A 19,387-nucleotide genomic window follows, 5' to 3' on the forward strand; every position below is an offset into this window, starting at 1 on the left:
TTATATAATCCTGAGCCACAAAAGCAAAAGGAGCAAAAACAAAAGGTGCAAAACACCCAGGTCCTTCAGACCATAAATGAAGCACAAGCTTTAATTTATGATTCATTAGTTAAACCATATTCAGCCCGACTTTTAAATGAAGATCAACTTTTGGAATTCATCCTTCAACATAAACTCGAAGCGGGAAAGTATATTAAACCTTTATATACAGCATATTTAAAACAAATGAATAGAATACATCCAGAATTAATGAAGGAAAGAATGAATTCCAAAACTTCATCATCCAAAATCAAAGCAGATAAAATTAAACCACTTGCAACACCAAAACCTCTAACGACAGTACCTGCAACACCAAAACCGCCTCCTCCTTCAGTTAATCTTTCATCATTCACTTTATTATATCCATTTCAAACATTAAAGAAACAAAAAGATTTTAAAAAGGATTTCAAGATATTAAATAAACCAATTGACCCGAAAATTCAACCGTTAAAGGAAAAATTTAGTCGCCCTTCATTTGCACATATCCATATTCATATGAAATCGATCATTTAGAATATTCAAAAGGAAACGTTACTTATTTATTTGCCATTAACATTAACACCAGATATTTATATTGCATTCCGGTGAAAGGGAAAACAGAACAGGAAACAAGAAGAGCTATTCAATACTTACTTGATCATGAAAGAGTAGATAATATAAGGGGTGATGGTGATAAAGGATTTCAGGCAGCTATGACTCATTATTTCCCACAAATTAATTTTTACTTTTCATCCTCTCCATATACGTTTCATAATAAAATAGTTGATGCGGTAATGAGAACTCTTAGAGATGCGTTAGGGGTTAACGGTCAGATATACTGGAATGGAAATCATGACTCCATCATACAGCAGTTAGTATATTATTACAATAATACATGGCATAGAACAATAAACATGAAACCAGTGGAAATGAAAAATGATATTTCAAAAGAATGGGAATATATTAGAAAGCAAATGGAAAGGTTGAATGATGTTAAACGTGAACAAATTAATTCGGGGCTCATGAATTTTAAACAAGGGGATAAAGTTTTGATTCATCTCGATTATGGAAAAACTGATAAATCAATGACAAAAAGAAGACGAAGATTTGACACAATAGCTGAATTTGTTAGATATATTAACGGCAATGCATTAGTTGAGGTTAACAATAAATTAATAGAAATTCCGATTTATTTTATTACTCCATTATATTTAAATAATATTTAATTTTTTTATTTCGTAAGAAATGAGTGACAACAAAGCAGCCAAGAGTCCTGATTCAATTAAGATTCAGAGTCCAGACGATGAATATAAAAAGAAACTAAACAGAATTAAATCAAAAATATGCTATTACAAAAAGAAGCCGCAATGTGGTGAGGTTGATGCCCATAAAACTAATGGAACTGAAAACAATGAAGAGAGGAAAGAAATAATCGAAAAATTAGAAACTTACCGTTCAATCCTTAAACTGAGTGAAGCAAAAATAAAAGAATTTAATAGAATAAATAAATTGATTGGAAGAGATGAATTTAATAAAGATGAATTTTTAAACTCAATCCAAATTTAATTTTTATTCCTCTTTGACAACATCTCTCTTTCCATCATTACTGCATAACCACATTTTCTCAATTTTAGTGGTTTGTTATTTTTAACATGTTCTTGCATCATTTTTATCATTTCCTCCCTTGTTATGATTCGTGGTAAATTTTGAGCTTGTGGGGTATTCATTTATGATAAAAATAAAAATTTAAATTATGCCGTTCTAAAGTTTGAGACAACATGACATTTTGACAACATCATGGGTTATTCAATAATTAATTATTATTGAAGAACTGAAGGGGTCACCAGGTCACCAGGTGGTCACCAGGTAATTTAACTTCTCTGAAAAAATGAGACAACATGACATTTTGACAACATCATGGGTTATTCAATAATTAATTATTATTGAAGAACTGAAGGGGTCACCAGGTCACCAGGTGGTCACCAGGTAATTTAACTTCTCTGAAAAAATGAGACAACATGACATTTTGACAACATCACAGGAGGAAGGCAAAAATAAATTCCAGTCATACTTTATAAAGCTTCATTCACAGGTATTTCATCGTCAGTAAATGATTCCTCATTATCGTTTGGTTCAATTTGTTTATATAATCCTTTCATTTCTTCTTTCAAAACATAATACCATGTTTGTTTACCATCTATTTTTCTTTGTTTCCTTTCACATTTATCCTTAATGCTCATTTGGAAATTCTTGTCTTTCATGTCTGATGGTTTGCAGAATAGAGCATTTTTACACGTCATACCTGCACATAATTCATCATAATGTGTATTTATCCATTCATCTAAAGGATTTGTTGATAACTCGATTAAATCTTGTTTGGCTTCAGTCATCGGTATGATTCGTACATTAAATGATGAAAGGTCATATTGCATAAAATACGTCAGTAAATTATCATAAAATTCCTTTGTGCATGAATCCATCAAATTCTTGAAGTAATCAAATTGACCCTTGAATTTACCATTAACCCTTAAAACTACATATCTTCTGTCTCCAACTTCAATTTTGACAGGGTAGACGTTGTTAGTTACGAAAATAAAGTTTGCAACATTCTGAGCTGTTCTTCTGGGTTGATTCTTTTCATTAATTCTAATTTGATTATCCGTAATAATTGATTTCAAAGCGTTGAAGTTTGCGAGTCTGTCTTCACCTACATTCTTGAGTTCATTAAGTACAAGAAACATTTTATTTTCAACAACCGAATTGAAATTACCCGTTAGCTCACTTATTTCAGTAATGTTTTTGCATGAATAACCAGCGAGGAGTTCAGAAATAATGTCTGTAAATCTGTTTTTACCTGTTCCCTGAAGTCCTTTCAAAATAATTGCTGTTTCATTCTTGATTCCAGGATGTTGAATCATTGATGCAATCCAGCCGAGAAGGTATTTATACACTTCATCGTTATTATCACAAATGGCTTCTTTAATGAAATCCATAAACATCTCAATTTTTGAGTAATCAGGCTTTTCAAGAATGTTGTATTTATAACCCTGAAACGTTGAGAAAACATCTGGGGAATCAGATTTAAAGCAAACACCCTTAACGGTTAATGAGGATAATTGATTTAGTAGTACATCCCATGCTGTTATTGTTTTACCTTCTTCTTTAAATAATTTAATCATTTTGAGTGACTCTTTCATGTTTGATTGAAGAACGAATGATATTTGATTCATTTTGTCGTGGATATTATAGTCCTTTTGAATGAAATATTTATTTCCACAATCTACAAAACGGATTACACGTGATAAATCCTCAATTACTTCAGAACTGTTTTTATACTGATGATTTTCAGCCTTGCGTCTAATATCTGTTATCAAAAACGAGTCATCAAGTTTGATATCAAATGTTATTTTTGGCTTACGTAATAAAGGTAAAACATATTCATCATAATATTCCTTTTGATAAAGTTTTAGAATCTTCACCAAAACAAATGGAGAAGTCATTAAATGTGCATATCTACTACGTGCTTTTTCAAAATTACTTTTTGCATTTTCTGTTAAATTGCAGAAGTTATAAACGTTGTCGTATGCTTCATTAATTAAATGATTAGGTAACGAATTAATAGCTTGAAACAGTGTGAATAATGTAACTTCTTTTTCTAAATTCATGTTTCCACCGTCATTATGTACTTCAAAATCACTGATGCCATCAACTATGCTCTGGGCAAGTTTATCGTCAATGTTTACATCTTTGTTTTCATTCATTATACTCTTTATTTCTTCATTCTTCTGTTCAACTCTTACCTTAATATTCAAATCATTTAATATATCATTCACTGTTCTGGTTAATGTTGAATCATAACTTCCACGAATGAATGAGTATGTATTGATTGGTTCTGATGCATTCTTGCGAACTCTTGAATCAGCCATAACCACTAATGAACGCTTTGAATCATCCATAGAAGTCATGATATCAATATCATAATCATTGCAGGAATAACATTTAATCATTCTGTTCGAAACTGCATAGAAGAAATTAGTGTTGCAATAAATGTGAAGACCTCCTGAAGCGGTTTTAACGATAACATCTTTATCCGAAAGTTTTGATAGAATGTCTTTTCTAACTGTTTCTTTAAGTTCATCATTGTATGATTTATTGATATCAACATCTATAATCGTTAAATTTGAAATTTTATTTACTAATAAAGCTGTACCAGTTTTCCTTCCTCTTCCTCCATCATGTTTGAGGTAGTTATGTAAATCAATCTTGTTTTCACCAATTCTTTCGTTGAGGGTTTTAGTTTCTGCCACAACTAATTCCTCAGCTAATGAATCAATAACTTTTTCATCAGAAACGATAAAGTTGCTGTTGTTGTTACTGTTGTTTGTTGTTGTCATTTATATAGGAATAAAAAAAGAAAAATATTTTTAAAACTAACTTTATTTTTGGACTACATCATATTTTCGTAAATGTTGTCAAAATGTCATGTTGTCTCATTTTTTCATAGAAGTTAAATTACCTGGTGACCACCTGGTGACCTGGTGACCCCTTCAGTTATTCAAAAATAATTAATTATTGAATAACCCATGATGTTGTCAAAATGTCATGTTGTCTCATTTTTTCATAGAAGTTAAATTACCTGGTGACCTGGTGACCTGGTGACCCCTTCAGTTCTTCAAAAATAAAGTATTGAATAACCCATGATGTTGTCAAAATGTCATGTTGTCTCATTTTTTCATAGAAGTTAAATTACCTGGTGACCTGGTGACCTGGTGACCCCTTCAGTTCTTCAAAAATAAAGTATTGAATAACCCATGATGTTGTCAAAATGTCATGTTGTCTCATTTTTTCATAGAAGTTAAATTACCTGGTGACCTGGTGACCTGGTGACCCCTTCAGTTCTTCAAAAATAAAGTATTGAATAACCCATGATGTTGTCAAAATGTCATGTTGTCTCATTTTTTCATAGAAGTTAAATTACCTGGTGACCTGGTGACCTGGTGACCCCTTCAGTTATTCAAAAATAATTAATTATTGAATAACCCATGACATTTTTTCATAGAAGTTAAATTACCTGGTGACCACCTGGTGACCTGGTGACCCCTTCAGTTATTCAAAAATAATTAATTATTGAATAACCCATGATGTTGTCAAAATGTCATGTTGTCTCATTTTTTCATAGAAGTTAAATTACCTGGTGACCACCTGGTGACCTGGTGACCCCTCCAGTTCTTCAAAAATAAAGTATTATTGAATAACCCGAAGCATTAATGATAACACATATTTCTGGTCGTTAATGACAAAAATAAATGGTTCATTTACTCACAATATTTTTGTACAAAACGACCCCAAACTTTTAACTTCTTTTCTGCAGCTTCAAATGCTATCTTAGCGAGTTCATATTCTCTAAATTCTCTCTTTAAATCTTCTTGTTCCCATTGGTCTAGTTCGTATGAAGAATCTCTATAACCATAACATATCTCGCGTTCATGTTCTAATTGTTTTTCACACATTTTTCCAACTTCTTCTTCAAACAAATGTTTAGCATTCTCTACTGTATCTTCGAGTTCTTCTTCATCTAATTTCTCATGAACTTTCTTGTCTATGGAGTCCATAATTTTTCCAACTGCTATGCAATATTTTGGAGAAGCCCACATTGTTATATAGTTTATAAGTCTTGGGTCTACATACGTTCCTCTAACCTGTTTGATTTCATCAGAAATTCCCGCATGAATTTTGTATAAAAAACAACCGTCGGAATTCCGGCGGTTGCTATATTCTTCACAAAATGCCTTATAATACTCTTCCCAGGACTTATTTTCCAACAGCTTTCTAAAGTCTTTCCTAAACTGCTGACACATCTTTGTTGCATTAATGTAACCATCCTTGTCTCTACGTAAGACTTCAATATCGTTATAAGTGCCTTTTGTGAATGTTTCGCCATTAGATTTGTTTGTGAATGTTTTTGCTTCGACTGACATTATTGTCTTTACATACAAAATAAAAAATAAAAATAATTTTAAAACTAATGAAATTAATTATTTTTGGACTGAATTCATTCATAACACCATTCATAAGCTCATAAAATGCTCGTTTTGAGGTTGAGCCACTTTTGGCTCGACCGTATTCTTTCATCCAAAACTCAATAAACAATTATTGAATAACCCAAAACCATTACCTAATTAATTACAGACATAAAATATATTTGGTTCATTCGGTAAGCCCAGACCTTTGGGTCAAGCACATTCATTGAACTCTATACCATGCGTAAACTGTCATAAATGGTGGCATGTATTCTTTACTTTGTCCCGTTGTTTGTGTATATCCTGAAACGTGATGTGTATGGTTTCCTTCTCCCTGAGTGTCACTCCAGTAACAATTTATGGCAAACTTAACGTCGTCTTTAACATCATATCCTTTACCTTTTGTCATTCCTGACCAATCCCAATATCTATGCTTATGCCAACCCGCTTGAGATGTACTTAAATCTATGTAGTGACTGTGTGCAGGTAAATTTTCACCTGTAATCGTTTTACTTCCCCCTGTTTCCTTTGAAGAGTTTGCACAATACAAAAACCTGTCGACTATTTGTTCCCATGCACCAACACCAAACATTGCTTGAGGACCTCTCACATCCATAGATGTATAAATAGAACCTACTGGGTTCATTAAATCAAACATATGAGATAATATAGGATTGTCTCTTTTGAACTTAAAATATAGTGTAACTATTTCAGGTTTCTTCTGGTTTGTGTCAGAATATTTTTTATAATATAATCTTATGTTTTCAGGGTAGGTAAAATCTTGACTATAATATTTATTTTTGTCATCTATATAATAATATACTATTCTCGTTTTTTCTATTGCATTATATCTTTTATATCTATAATATTCTAAATATAATGTTTGCTTTTTTGGGTCTACACGTGCGTCAACACCATAGTCATAATAATACGGTGCTGGAGCTACGTTAGACAATGTCATATCCGTCATTTCATAAACTCTTAAATATTTCTTTTGTTCGTCTCCATATAAGTTTAAGTAACAGTTGTTGTCTAATGGAACTTTAACTTGTGTACCATTATTCTTTATATAGCTTACATACATTTCATTGTTATTTTTCGGAATGAGTTTATACCGTATACCATTTTTTAAGGACTGTACAAACTCCCATCTAAAATATTTATTTTCTTCATAGACGGAAAAGTCACCAGCAATAGTTTCAATATTTTTAGTTGTTCCTATCAAACTTTGGTATATTTCATTAACATATTCCTTATCTGCTTTCTTCATTAACTCACTATCCACATATTCCTTATCTGCCTTCTTCATTAACTCACTATCCACATATTCCTTATCTGCTTTCTTCATTATGTCATTTAGGAAACCTTCTATGAATTCCTCATTTAAATTAAATCTTCCAATCTTCAAAACTTTAGGAAATGCATTTAATGCGTAATATCTTTGTTCTTCTGGTGGAATTGATGTTATATCATCCGTTATTCCTTTAATTTTTGAATTCATAAATAAAATTTCTTTTATATTTGATATCATTGCACCACCCTTGCAACGAATTCAAAATGGTCATTTTTCAATACTATCTCCAAATCTCCATATTTCAACCTTTGCGTTTGTTCTGCCGTCTTTGAATTATATGCATATGTGGCGTAAGTAATGGTCTGTGCCTTAAGTTGCTGTGGTTGCTGTTGTTTAATCATTTATTATGATTTAAAAATAAATATTTAATCTGTTATCTCATCAGCTATTTTTTCTATTTGAAATTGCCATAATATTTCATTCATAAATTCTAAATCACAATCAAATAGGTCAGTTATTCTAAATTTAATATTTGATAAATCTTTTGAATGAAGAATAAATGAATTCCCGGATAATTGAAACGGATATGATAAAGAAAATATGTTTAAGTTGATGGATAAAATGTTTTGTATTGATGGGTAAGAGTTAGGGTCTAATGTTTGATGTGAAAATCTCATTGGGGTATTAACTTTATCACATTTGATTAAAATGAAATTGGAACCAGTGTCAGAATACAAAACATCCCCAACATCTTTTTCAAAATTTAATATCCCCAACAATGAACGAAGATGAGGAGTACAAAATTTAATTTTCAGCGGGAATTTAATAAGGTTATTTATTTCATCAAGTTCAAAAAGTTTATCAGGTTTTGATTTAAAATTTTCTTCATACCAAACGATAAATGATTCATTTAAATAACTTAAAATTGTGTTAATATCCCATTTCGTTATCACATTATTTATATACATATCATACGTTTTTTCAAGGTCATCTTTAATAAATGATATATAATCTGAAGGGTCTAAAAGAATGGGATTAAATTTACCACTCACAGAAACGAGAGTAACATTATAAATTCCACTAACTGTTAAATTTAATTCAACTATTATTCGAAATAATATTGATAATTGACATTTTTATTACGATTAAAAATATGGTAAAGCGTTATTTTCCAGTGATAAATAAAACTAGAATAAGATTACCTCAAGAATTCATAAATTCAACGAATAAGAAATTCATTCATGTTATAAATTTCAGTGTTTTCAGAAAATATGAGTCAATGTCATATTCATCATCGGGTTATATTTCACTTCATTCAAATTTAGTTCAATCAAACCCATATAATGACCATTTCATAAGATTTTCAGATGGTATTAAAAATGTAATTGATAGATTAAAATATGAACAGATTGACAATATCGAATTTTTGGAATTTTGGTTTAAATATCCTGATGGAAAAAAGATTGAAGTTAAAGATAAAGCTGATACTATAACAAAAACAATTACAATGACCGATCCAGATAGTGGGGAACAAAAAGAAATAAAACAAACGATAGAAACTGGTGAAAGGTCAATTATTATTGATTATGATTCAAAGGATTATTATTCAATAATGTTAATGCTTGAATATTAAATGGCCTTAACAAAGAATTTTTCAAGAGATATTTTATATTCATCAACTATTTTATTATAAATATCATTATATGTTAAATGAAGTTCAGTTGTTGTTCCGTTCTTTGATATCTTAATTGTGCTAATATCCTTTATAGGATTTATTTTTGCAACTGTTCCGCAGCATGAAACCTCATCATCTATGAAAAATTGAATCTTAACGTCTGAATCTTGAACATCACAAAGAATGGCGATAATGTGAATTAATGATTCATAAGGTAAAATAATTAAACCGGATTGATCAATTAAATTTATTATTGAATCATAATTATCAGTTATTATATCACGGTAAATTTTCATTAATTCAGAATTAATGTCTATTTTATATGGCGCATTGCGACTGGAATCGTATATTCCTGGGTTCTCGATGTTTGATGAAAGAGGTGGGGGGTATGTTGGATATGGGGATTTCAACAGGTTCTTTACCGGGTTCAGATAAAATGATTGGGTCTCCATTCTCATGGTTTTCTTCATTCTCCTCATTCTTCGGTAAGTCACGAGTTAATAAATTTGGTTGAGTTGCTGACCTTGTTAATTCAGGGCTAACATTAACTTTAACATTTTGAATAATTCGTGATTTATCATCATTTACGTTATAACCAACCGTAATCTCTGCTTTTGCGTTAGTGTTCTTTTGACTTGTGAAACGTCTTCTCATTTATAATTGAATAAAAAAGAAAAATATATATTTAAAGTTTTATTTAGTTGTTACGGTAATATCCCAAGGTTCATCATTGTTTGCTTATACTTTCTTTGTAACTGCACCAATAATGTTATTGATATTGCTTTGAGTTTCTTCCAGTCTTATTTCATCATTTACAATATCTTTAATCATTTCATTACATGCATTCTTAAAACCATCTGATTTTTCTAATTTACGTCTATCACTTTCTTTAATTAAATCAAAGTTATAACCTTGTTGAGAATAAAGTGGTTTCTTTATCAATTCCTTGAACGCTTCTGCAAGTGAAGATGAAGAAATTCTTGCCACTTGAATTGGTTTAAATTCTGCTTTCATTGCTTCTTTCTGTTCATTGAACACTGGATCGAATAAAGCAACTTTAAAGAATTTCTTAGCTGGAATTTCAGGTCTCAAATTTGCATATTGACCATCAAACTGATTAACATATCGTGGTAATCCATCCGGTCCTTCTTCAATAGCGTTTAATTCTTCATTGAAATAAGAATATGGATTATGACGGTATGAATTAATTGGCCATTTCACCTTCTCAATGTATTGTTTAACAGCTTTTCCATTTTCATCAAATTGCATAGGATAACATTCATTATATGCTTTACGTTTAGGATAATCAGATACAGTTAATTTGTAACCATTTATGACTTTAATATTACCTTGACCATCAGTAACGAAAACTTCATTTATACCATCAGGTTTTCCATTTGGACCTGTAATGTCTGCTTCATGTGCTTCCCAATTTGGACCTTGACGTTTGGCATATGCTTGAGCTTCTGGTAATGTTAAAACGTTTCTCATTTGTTTAACATCTTTTGAAGACCAGCAACAATATGAACTAATTCTTTCATTCCGTCTGGAACTTTCATAGTTCTATTATACACACCCCCTTTTTGTTTGTCCCTTGTTTTAATGGAACCTGTAAAGATTTGCTATTTCTGTCATGTTTAATTATAAATAAAAAATAAAAATTAATTATAAAAAGTTAATCAAATTTAACACATCCTTTATTTAAATCAACTATTATTTTTCCATGTTCACCTAATTGTTGATATTGTGTGTAAAGTTCATTAATGCTCATTGGTAAATTCACTTGATAAAGCATAACGTTCAACTGTTGACGACTAAAACCACTGAAAATGAAAAGTGTTGATAGATTTGATTTAATGTTTGTGCTTAATGCTTTGAAGTATTGAACAGCCATGAAGAATGAACACTGAATGTGTCGACATTGAGTTAATAACTGATTAAAATATGATTTCTCATTTGTTATTAGTTTTGATTTCACCGCATCATCTAGAAAAATGAGTGAATGCAAAAATTCTCTATCAAAATTTGAAATAGAAAGTGTTTCAAATAATTCATCCCGTTGTTTATCAATAATTTTATCCTCTAATCCTTGCTTCTTGATTGTATTATATAATTCTTTATACATTAAAAAGTTTTTTAAATAATCTTCTGCTTCTTCTTGTGATAAATAAATAATTGGAATTTTGATTAAATGCTTTAAAGATTCAAATGTATCATCTGAAGGTGAACCTGAACGGTTGATATAAATTAACACATGTGAATGGGGGAAGTGTTAGCAATAATGATAATTTGTTTTAATATCGTTAATGTTTTACCTTTATTTTGTTTACCAATTGCTGCAGTGATTGAATTTAAGTAACATTCAGAATATGGAATTTTCATTAATTTTTCCTTAGATAGAGCATTTCTATTATCACTCAATGCTTCATTAATCATATCATCTACGTATGTATTATATACTCCTGCTAATTCTTCAGAATTAAATCCATTTAATCAAAAATAAATTTATAATTTTATACATTTCTATTCATCAATATTTCATCATATGAACTTCTATACTGTGGTGTACCTGTTGGATGATATTTCAAACCTTCATCCGGTGTCCATGTCCAATACGTAGTCCTAGTAAACCAAACCTGAGGAGGATTTGTCACCTTTGAACAGTAAGTGTCATTTACACCCTGAATGATTGGATAAGCTTTCACTTGTACTGTAACTTGTGAGTTGAAAGTTTCTAATCCATCAAAGAATATACCCGCTCCATCACGTTGAACTGGAATAGTGCATAAGAATGAAGTTTGGTCTTTCCATGTTCTAGCTAATGGCGTGCCATTATCATCATTCATGGTCTAGTTAATGAGTCCTCGTATTCTTCCGTGCATTCATTCACTCCATCTAAATCAGAAGCTTGAAGCATACGTGTAAAGAATATGTCGCCCACTGTGGTCATCGCTTGATCGGGAAGTTTCTGGAATCTATAGTGACCTGAAGACCTCGAAGCATTGGATTTTCTAAAACTGTTCTTTGCATTGCATTCTTCGGAAATGCTAACACAACATCTGTAACATTATGAAGAGCGTATGAGAAATCTGAGCTGATACCTTCAGGAGTGATGCAACCTCCATTTAGTGAACGAACGTCAATATGTTGAGCTGGAATCATGAATGGATCTTCCTTACTGAATAAACGTGGTATTGCTTTAACTGATTCTTCAATTAAACCGTATCCTGGTGTAATGCATTTATCCTCTAAAACTTCCATCTTTGTGCATGAAATAATAACTCATCAACTGTTGCGTCAGCAGATGTAGCGGCTAAGCTTGTAATTAATTTGGCAGGAAGTCCGATTTGTTGGAATTTGCGATCATATTTATAAACATGATTCATAATCTTTTCATAATTTTCATCAGTTATCTTTTCATAAACGTAATTTTGTAAATCAGCAACTCTTAACGGGTCAACCTGACAAAATACTAAAGTATCCCTGAAAACATAATATTTAAGAATGATTTCACCAAATGATTTAGGATAATCATCGAACGCCTGAAATGCTAACAAATCATTTACCGGAATAATCATATCAAAAGTGATATCAACTTCTTCATTTGCTTTCTTGAAAACTTCTGAAGGGTCAATATATTTACCACATACTGAGTTATCATATTTTTGAACATTATTATATAACGAATGAACAAACTTTTTAACTTTCCTTTCTGATTTTGGTTTATATGTTGCAAATGCGAAAGATTCACGGGCACAATCCATCTGAAGATAACCGGCATCACCTCTTTCGGTTTCTACTTCTAATTGTTTAAAGCTTTGATTTGATGATTTATAACCAACGAATAAACGCATGCATTTAAAAGCGGCATCACATGTGAAAGCTTTATTTGAAACTAGAGTTGCTTTAACTTTGCGTTTAATATATGTGTCACCTAATTGGTTCACATCATGAGCCGGATTTGTAATTCTTAAATGAGTTTGTTTATCATCAAAATATGGAGCATCAGAGTCATAGCATGAACTTTCAAGTTCTCTATAATATCTTCTACCGTCATTCTTTGCGAATATTTCATTTATCTTTTCGAATGAATGAAACACATTTCCATTAATCGGTTTAGTGTTTGGCACCAAATAGTTAGTCGTCATTTATTATTAAATAAAAAATCAAAATTAAAAGATGAAAATGAATTTTTAATTTTAATGAAATAATCAACTATGGCTGCAGGATTCTTTAAGAAACTGTGGGATAAAGTAAAAAGAGGAGCGCATAAAGTTTGGGAAACAATGAAGAAAGGAGCAAATTGGATATTTAAGAATAAAGAAGCAATTAGTGACGTTGCTGAATCAATAACACCAAAAGCTGCCCCAATAAGAGAAATATTAAATAAAGGAGAAAAAGTTTATCAAAGACTACAACCAATACTAAGATAAAAATAATATTTATTTATTTTTCCACTATTTACCCCCTATTTTATTAAGTATTCCTTCAGCAATTCCACCAATTGCGTTACCTGCTTGTGCTCCCATCGCCGGATTACCTGCTTTAGTACCTAATACTCCACCTATGATAGTTCCTGCCGTTTTCGCTACTGGTGCCAAAAAGTTTGCAACAGGTTTAATAACCTTTTTATAAACCCAACCTGCAGCTTTCTTAATTCCATCCCATAATTTTTTAAAGAATCCTGCCGCCATTTCTGATTTAATATTAATTAAAAAATATATTTCATCACTTATATTCTAATTTTTATTTAATGATAAATGAAACCAATTTTAAAAATAAATGAAACAGAGGAGGAAGAAATAAATGAAAGTGGAAATGTTCAACAAAAAATAAACGTTGTTAAACCAATTACTGAAATAAAAATTTTTTCATCTGTTGATGAATTTAATGACTATTATGCTAATAATAAAAAATTATTTGAAGAATTGACAACATGTAAATTGAATAAAATGTTTAAAGTTGATGGATTCAAAATTTCAAAAATAAAAGGAGTGGTTAGTTTGAAATCTATTCCCCAATCAAGAATCACCTCATTAATGAAAATAGATGATTTAACAAAAAGAATAGAAATTATTGAAGAGCGAATAAATCAAATTATTGATTTCATAAATCATGACTCGTTGAGCCCGGGTCCTTAAAGCTCAGGACTTAAAGTCCATCACTGAGTTCAAGGTTATATTCATCAAATATTTCATTATTAAATGCAACTTCTGCTAGTTTATTTATTTTTTCAATACGATCATTTGAAAGTCTATCGTTTATATGCTCCTAACTTAGTTCTAAAGGTTTTTCTACAAAATTTAGGAATTCCATCCTCTTTAATGTCATCAATGATTTCCATTTCGTTATTTTCAATTTCTTCTTCTCGTTTATGAGGTCTTTGATTATGACTCCATTGATTCCATGAAATTAAATATTCTTTATCATTATATTTATACCTCATTAGCTTATTTTGGCTTTCATATTCATTTTAATTAATTCACAATCTTCATTTTAATTGAAGTTTAACCCATTCAGGATTTAAACAATGTTTAATTAATCGCGAATATCTGACATCATTTTATAGTATACTCTTTTATAAAAGATAAAAAAATAAATCATTTTATTTCATTATGGTAGTGAATCTTTTATTCATGAAAATAATTATTTCTAATTTCTTTTACTCTCTCGTATATACTAGATTTAAAGAATTCAGAACATTTCCCATAATCTCCTAAATGTTTTCTTATCTTATTGGTTTTCCATTCATTATATGAAACTGAATAAACTTTATCTTTATCTTTACACCTTTCATCACTTCCAATATATTTATATTTCAATTTTGATTTATTTGGTTTCATATTCATTAGCGTTTAATAATTCACAGTCTTCCTTTTTAAATAAATGTTTTATGTATTCAGGATTAACAATTCTATAATATTGCTTCCCTTTAAATCTTGAATATAAACAGGAACACATCCTCTAAATTCGATAATCTATTTTATCTTTTACTTTGTTGGGTCATTTATGTCAGAATAAAAAAATAAATTATTTTAAAAATAATGTTAATTTTTTAATGATTTATAAATAAATATAATTTAATGCATCGTCTATATATAGATGTAACAAAAAAAGTCACAAAACCCGTCATATATACTACTAATATCCTATAGTTGCTATTAATGATATAACTGTTCCATCATACTGCTCTCGGATTGTTAATGATACTTTCAAAATTTCACGATAGAATTCTTTCAAATCAAAAATTAGATAATTTTATTCAATAGATTTTTATGAAAATATTAAATATTTCAAATGCAAAACTCAATTATATCATTTTCCGAAGTGGATATCATGAATATGTGTTGATTTCGCTAGCGAAATATATTTTTTATGAAAATTTCTTCCATGATCTGGTAACTACATTACAGTACAGCAATAGGAAATGACATTTTTCTTCATAAAATCTTAACATTTTTAAAATATGATTCCACAATTGGATATTTCTCAATTTGAACATTCAGAATCCACAAAAATTTCTATTTATTAAAGGTTTGCCTATTCTGAAACCTATTTAAGTAATAATTATTGAAATAAAAATTCAATTTTAATGAAAAAGAAAAACAAAGAGAGAGGGAGAGAAGAAGAAAAGAAAGAAAAGAGAAAGAAAAGAAAGAAAAGAGAAAGAAAAAGAAGAGAGAAAAAGAAAGAAGAAGAAAAAAAAAGGAAAAAGGGCGGCGTGCATAGAATGAACTTTATAGCCGAGCATTCGGAAAAGGCCGGAGCCGAAGGCGAAGGTCTTTTCCGAATGCGAGGTAAAAATTTTTTAGATATTTTAAGTCGCACGCAAGATACCTAAAATTAGTGCTATAAAAGTGACACTATTCGCAAAACGGCATCCTTATTTTAATCATTGTGAATTTCAATCATTGTCATTATCGAAAGTTATTAGAAAATACAATTGACAGTTTACGGAAAAAGTGGGTCTTAAAATCATTTTGGGTCTTATTTTTAACCGCAAAATTCCCACAATTTTGAATACTTTGGCAAAAAAACTTGCAAAAACATAGCGTCTATATACTATGTATATTAAGATTTTGCAAAGTGTCAAAAAATAAAATTTTTTTTAAAAAAATTTTAGGGAGTTCGAAAAAAGTAATGATGGTAAGAGATGAGAAGTATTTACGCTTGAAGTCGGAGCGGATATGAAAAGAATTTGTAGAGGCGCATATCTTGGTATGCAAAATTGAGATACTGTGTTGAAATGTACAAAATTCAAAATCTGACACAAGTCTCTCTGACCATATTAGACTCGTATTCTTTCTCTGTTGTATGAGGTTTAATGAAAATGCTCGTTAATAGATACACATCTATTTAAAAATGATATCCGTTATTAAATCATATGCTCTGTGGACGCGGAAACTTGTGTTTTCGACTTTGTAAGTTGGTAATGAGCGATGCGAATGGGTCAGTTTGGTTAGTAAAGTCATCTAAGAAAAAATCGTTAATTGAACAATATGTAATAATTTTTGAAAATGAAGTAAACAGTATATTGAAATGTGCAGTATTAAGCTACTCTTTGACCTTGTAAGTTTTGATCAATTATGTAGCTGAAGGTATATTTGCAGGTAAGCAAGTTTGAGGAAAAATCTTATAGCTAAAAATAACAATTGTATGAAATAGTTATTTGGTTCATTTGCTAACGTGCTTTGTTTTTGGGGTCGGAAAACCCAGGTTCGAATCCGAATACATCTTATTTTTTCTTTTTCATTATATCAATAAATTGTATTATACCCAAGAATTATTTTAATAAGAATCAATTTGGAATTTGAACCATGAATAATATATTTCGTATTTAAATACTCATATTTTTGTAAAATAATCTTTTCGGTTATATTACAATCAAATTACAAAACAGTGATAAGATTTTTTAATCCTAAATTCAAAATATATGAACTTTGATCTTTAAATTTTAAACAATTTTGAGAAAGAAATATTGTTAATCGCTTAATATTCTTATGTATATAAGTTGATTATGCAGCTGTGTGTCAAAATCCAATTTTTAATACCAATCTCATTTATTCTTCAAATTATTTTTATTATTATAATCATGAGATCTGGTATTATATGAATAACATCACATTTCAACATAAACGTGAGTAAATTTCAAAATTGCAAAACAATCACCTCAATTTCTCTATTTATTCATATTAACTTATTTTCGATATACCCATTTAATTAGTTTCATGTATGTTAGCATGTGACAATAGATATTTGAAGCTTAAATGATGGATTGCCGAAGAAATTAACAAAAAATTCTTATATTTTTGATTTATGATCATACAAACATAATGACTTACAACAAATATCATTATAATACATAATTACCATAGTTGGATCTCAAATTAAAAATATTATTATACTTGGATATTATTCTCAATAATTTTCAATTTTGCTTTATATGAGATTCAAACAGACCATTAGATACATGTTATAGCCAATCAATATTTTCATAAGAATAAAAATTTTTTAGAATATTGTTTTATGTTTTTTATAATTGACAGTCTATTTGTATCTACCTATCTTAAAATACATTTTATGTTTGTAATCGCTCTTCCACCTATAACAATTTAGAACAATTCTGAATATTTAAATGTTTTGATATGGATAATTCAGTTATACCAAGATTGACTAAGTCTCTTGGTATGAATAGTGAACTTGAGAACATTCACTTGATTTATATTAATAAATTTGTGTCAAATTCAAATAATTGTTATTAGTAATCTTAATTTATTCAATATATATGACTAAAAACAGTTTACTTGTTTCTTACTAATAGAAATCTTCTATTTATTTTTCAAGTATAAAAAAAGAAAAAAACGCGTGGCACTTAATTCGAACTCGGAACCCCAAAAATAAAGCCAATCTAGCGGTTGTAACCGTTAGACTACACCTCAATTTCATACAAAGTAAATTTCACAGATATTTATGCGGCCCACCCTGTCAAAAAAATAAGACCAAAAGTGAACTTAAGACTCAAATTTTCCGTATACTGTGAAATAAGTTTAACCCTAATAATTGATATTTTCAGTTATTGTTAGAACAATGAGGGCTTTGTAATACTATATACAAATTCATTTGATTTTTTAACTTTTTTTTTGAAACATTTAATACACTAATTATAATAAATATCTCATTATTTTACAGTTATCTTGATCATTAAAATCAATTGAATTTTGATTATAAATTTGAGATGTTTACACAAATTCAACAATAATCGAAAAACGCCATATATCTAAAATCATATCTTCCAATGATTTGGATAATTTGAATTTGAATCAGCATTATTGAAAAAGGTGACATTGACATCACAAACGATGAAAACAGTATTTAGTCACTTTTCTTGGTCATATCACTTTTGATGACCGTTCCAACCCGTCATATCCTCACAGCCACATCCTTCTCTGCTGAAGAGTTCCAGAAGACCCTCGATCTCGCCATCGACATCAAGGCTCATCCACAGAAATACGCTCACGCCATGAACCAGAAGACACTTCTTATGCTCTTCCAGAAGCCATCCCTCCGTACACGTGTTTCCTTCGAAACAGGTATGGCAAAGATGGGCGGCCACGCCATCTTCTACTCCGTTGCTGACTCCCCACTCGGCGCTAAGGAGACAATCGCTGATACCGCCCACGTTCTTGAGCGCATGGTCGATGTTGTTATGGCCCGCCTTAACAAGCGCGCTGATATCCGCGAACTTGCTGCCAACTCCAAGATCCCAATCATCAACGCTCTTGATGATTTCGCTCACCCATGCCAGATGATCGCTGACTTCCAGACAATCCTCGAGAAGCGCGGCACACTCAAGGGCACAGTTCTCACATACTTCGGCGATGTTGCAAACAACGTCACATACGATCTCATGAGAACATGCGCTCTCTTCGGCCTCGAGTGCCACGTTTGCGGCCCAGCCGACACACACTACGCCATCGAGAAGGAGGTTATCGATGAGTGCGAAGAACTCAACAAGAAGACAGGCGGCAAGCTCCTCGTCACACACGATGCTGATGAGGCCTGCAAGGGCACAAACGTTGTCTACACAGACACAATCATCTCCTACCACATTCCAAAGGAGGAGCTCCCAGAGCGCCGCCGTGTTTTCAAGCCATTCCAGGTTACACAGGAACTCATGGCCAAGTGCGAGAAGGATTGCATCTTCATGCACTGCCTTCCAGCTGCTCGTGGCGATGAAGTTACAGCTGAAGTTATCGATGGCCCACAGTCCGTCATCTTCGACGAGGCTGAGAACCGTATGTGGGCTCAGATGGCTCTCCTCATCCACCTCACCTATGGCTTCTAAGCAATTCTAAACAATTTATAGTCACAACTATAGTT

The 19,387-nt window shown here is 30.8% G+C and overlaps 8 protein-coding genes across 8 annotated transcripts, besides 1 other annotated feature; 3 read left to right on the top strand and 5 right to left on the bottom strand.

Moving 5' to 3' along the window:
• Positions 1-11,383: part of a mobile genetic element that runs on past the window's edge.
• Positions 1,264-1,584, top strand: TVAGG3_0071910 (uncharacterized protein; the record flags this gene model as incomplete). Its single annotated transcript, XM_001295502.1, has 1 exon — positions 1,264-1,584. One exon carries the CDS (start codon positions 1,264-1,266, stop codon positions 1,582-1,584), a length of 321 nt encoding a protein of 106 aa, XP_001295503.1.
• Positions 2,321-3,197, bottom strand: TVAGG3_0071920 (uncharacterized protein; the record flags this gene model as incomplete). The annotated part of the gene is made up of 1 exon (XM_051221753.1): positions 2,321-3,197. A coding segment is annotated over one exon (877 nt), but the record flags the coding sequence as incomplete, so codon positions are not given.
• On the bottom strand, positions 3,355-3,983 carry TVAGG3_0071930 (uncharacterized protein; the record flags this gene model as incomplete). The annotated part of the gene is made up of 1 exon (XM_051221754.1): positions 3,355-3,983. A coding segment is annotated over one exon (629 nt), but the record flags the coding sequence as incomplete, so codon positions are not given.
• Positions 5,571-5,996, bottom strand: TVAGG3_0071940 (KilA, N-terminal/APSES-type HTH, DNA-binding family; the record flags this gene model as incomplete). The annotated part of the gene is made up of 1 exon (XM_051221755.1): positions 5,571-5,996. A coding segment is annotated over one exon (426 nt), but the record flags the coding sequence as incomplete, so codon positions are not given.
• TVAGG3_0071950 (phage tail repeat-like family) lies at positions 6,262-7,008 on the bottom strand (the record flags this gene model as incomplete). Its single annotated transcript, XM_051221756.1, has 1 exon — positions 6,262-7,008. The coding sequence occupies one exon, from the start codon at positions 7,006-7,008 to the stop codon at positions 6,262-6,264; it is 747 nt and encodes a 248-aa protein (XP_051106742.1).
• A 2,081-nt stretch (positions 11,384-13,464) lies between the features above and the next one.
• TVAGG3_0071960 (N-acetylmuramoyl-l-alanine amidase family) lies at positions 13,465-13,701 on the bottom strand (the record flags this gene model as incomplete). Its single annotated transcript, XM_051221757.1, has 1 exon — positions 13,465-13,701. One exon carries the CDS (start codon positions 13,699-13,701, stop codon positions 13,465-13,467), a length of 237 nt encoding a protein of 78 aa, XP_051106743.1.
• A 1,898-nt stretch (positions 13,702-15,599) lies between these two features.
• On the top strand, positions 15,600-15,848 carry TVAGG3_0071970 (uncharacterized protein; the record flags this gene model as incomplete). The annotated part of the gene is made up of 1 exon (XM_001301095.1): positions 15,600-15,848. One exon carries the CDS (start codon positions 15,600-15,602, stop codon positions 15,846-15,848), a length of 249 nt encoding a protein of 82 aa, XP_001301096.1.
• Positions 15,849-18,384: 2,536 nt separating this feature from the next.
• On the top strand, positions 18,385-19,379 carry TVAGG3_0071980 (ornithine carbamoyltransferase protein; the record flags this gene model as incomplete). Its single annotated transcript, XM_001301096.2, has 1 exon — positions 18,411-19,352. One exon carries the CDS (start codon positions 18,411-18,413, stop codon positions 19,350-19,352), a length of 942 nt encoding a protein of 313 aa, XP_001301097.1.
• Positions 19,380-19,387: the final 8 nt, after the last annotated feature.

Source organism: Trichomonas vaginalis, chromosome IV (assembly GCF_026262505.1).
Source record: "Trichomonas vaginalis G3 chromosome IV, whole genome shotgun sequence".
Taxonomy (NCBI): domain Eukaryota; phylum Parabasalia; order Trichomonadida; family Trichomonadidae; genus Trichomonas; species Trichomonas vaginalis.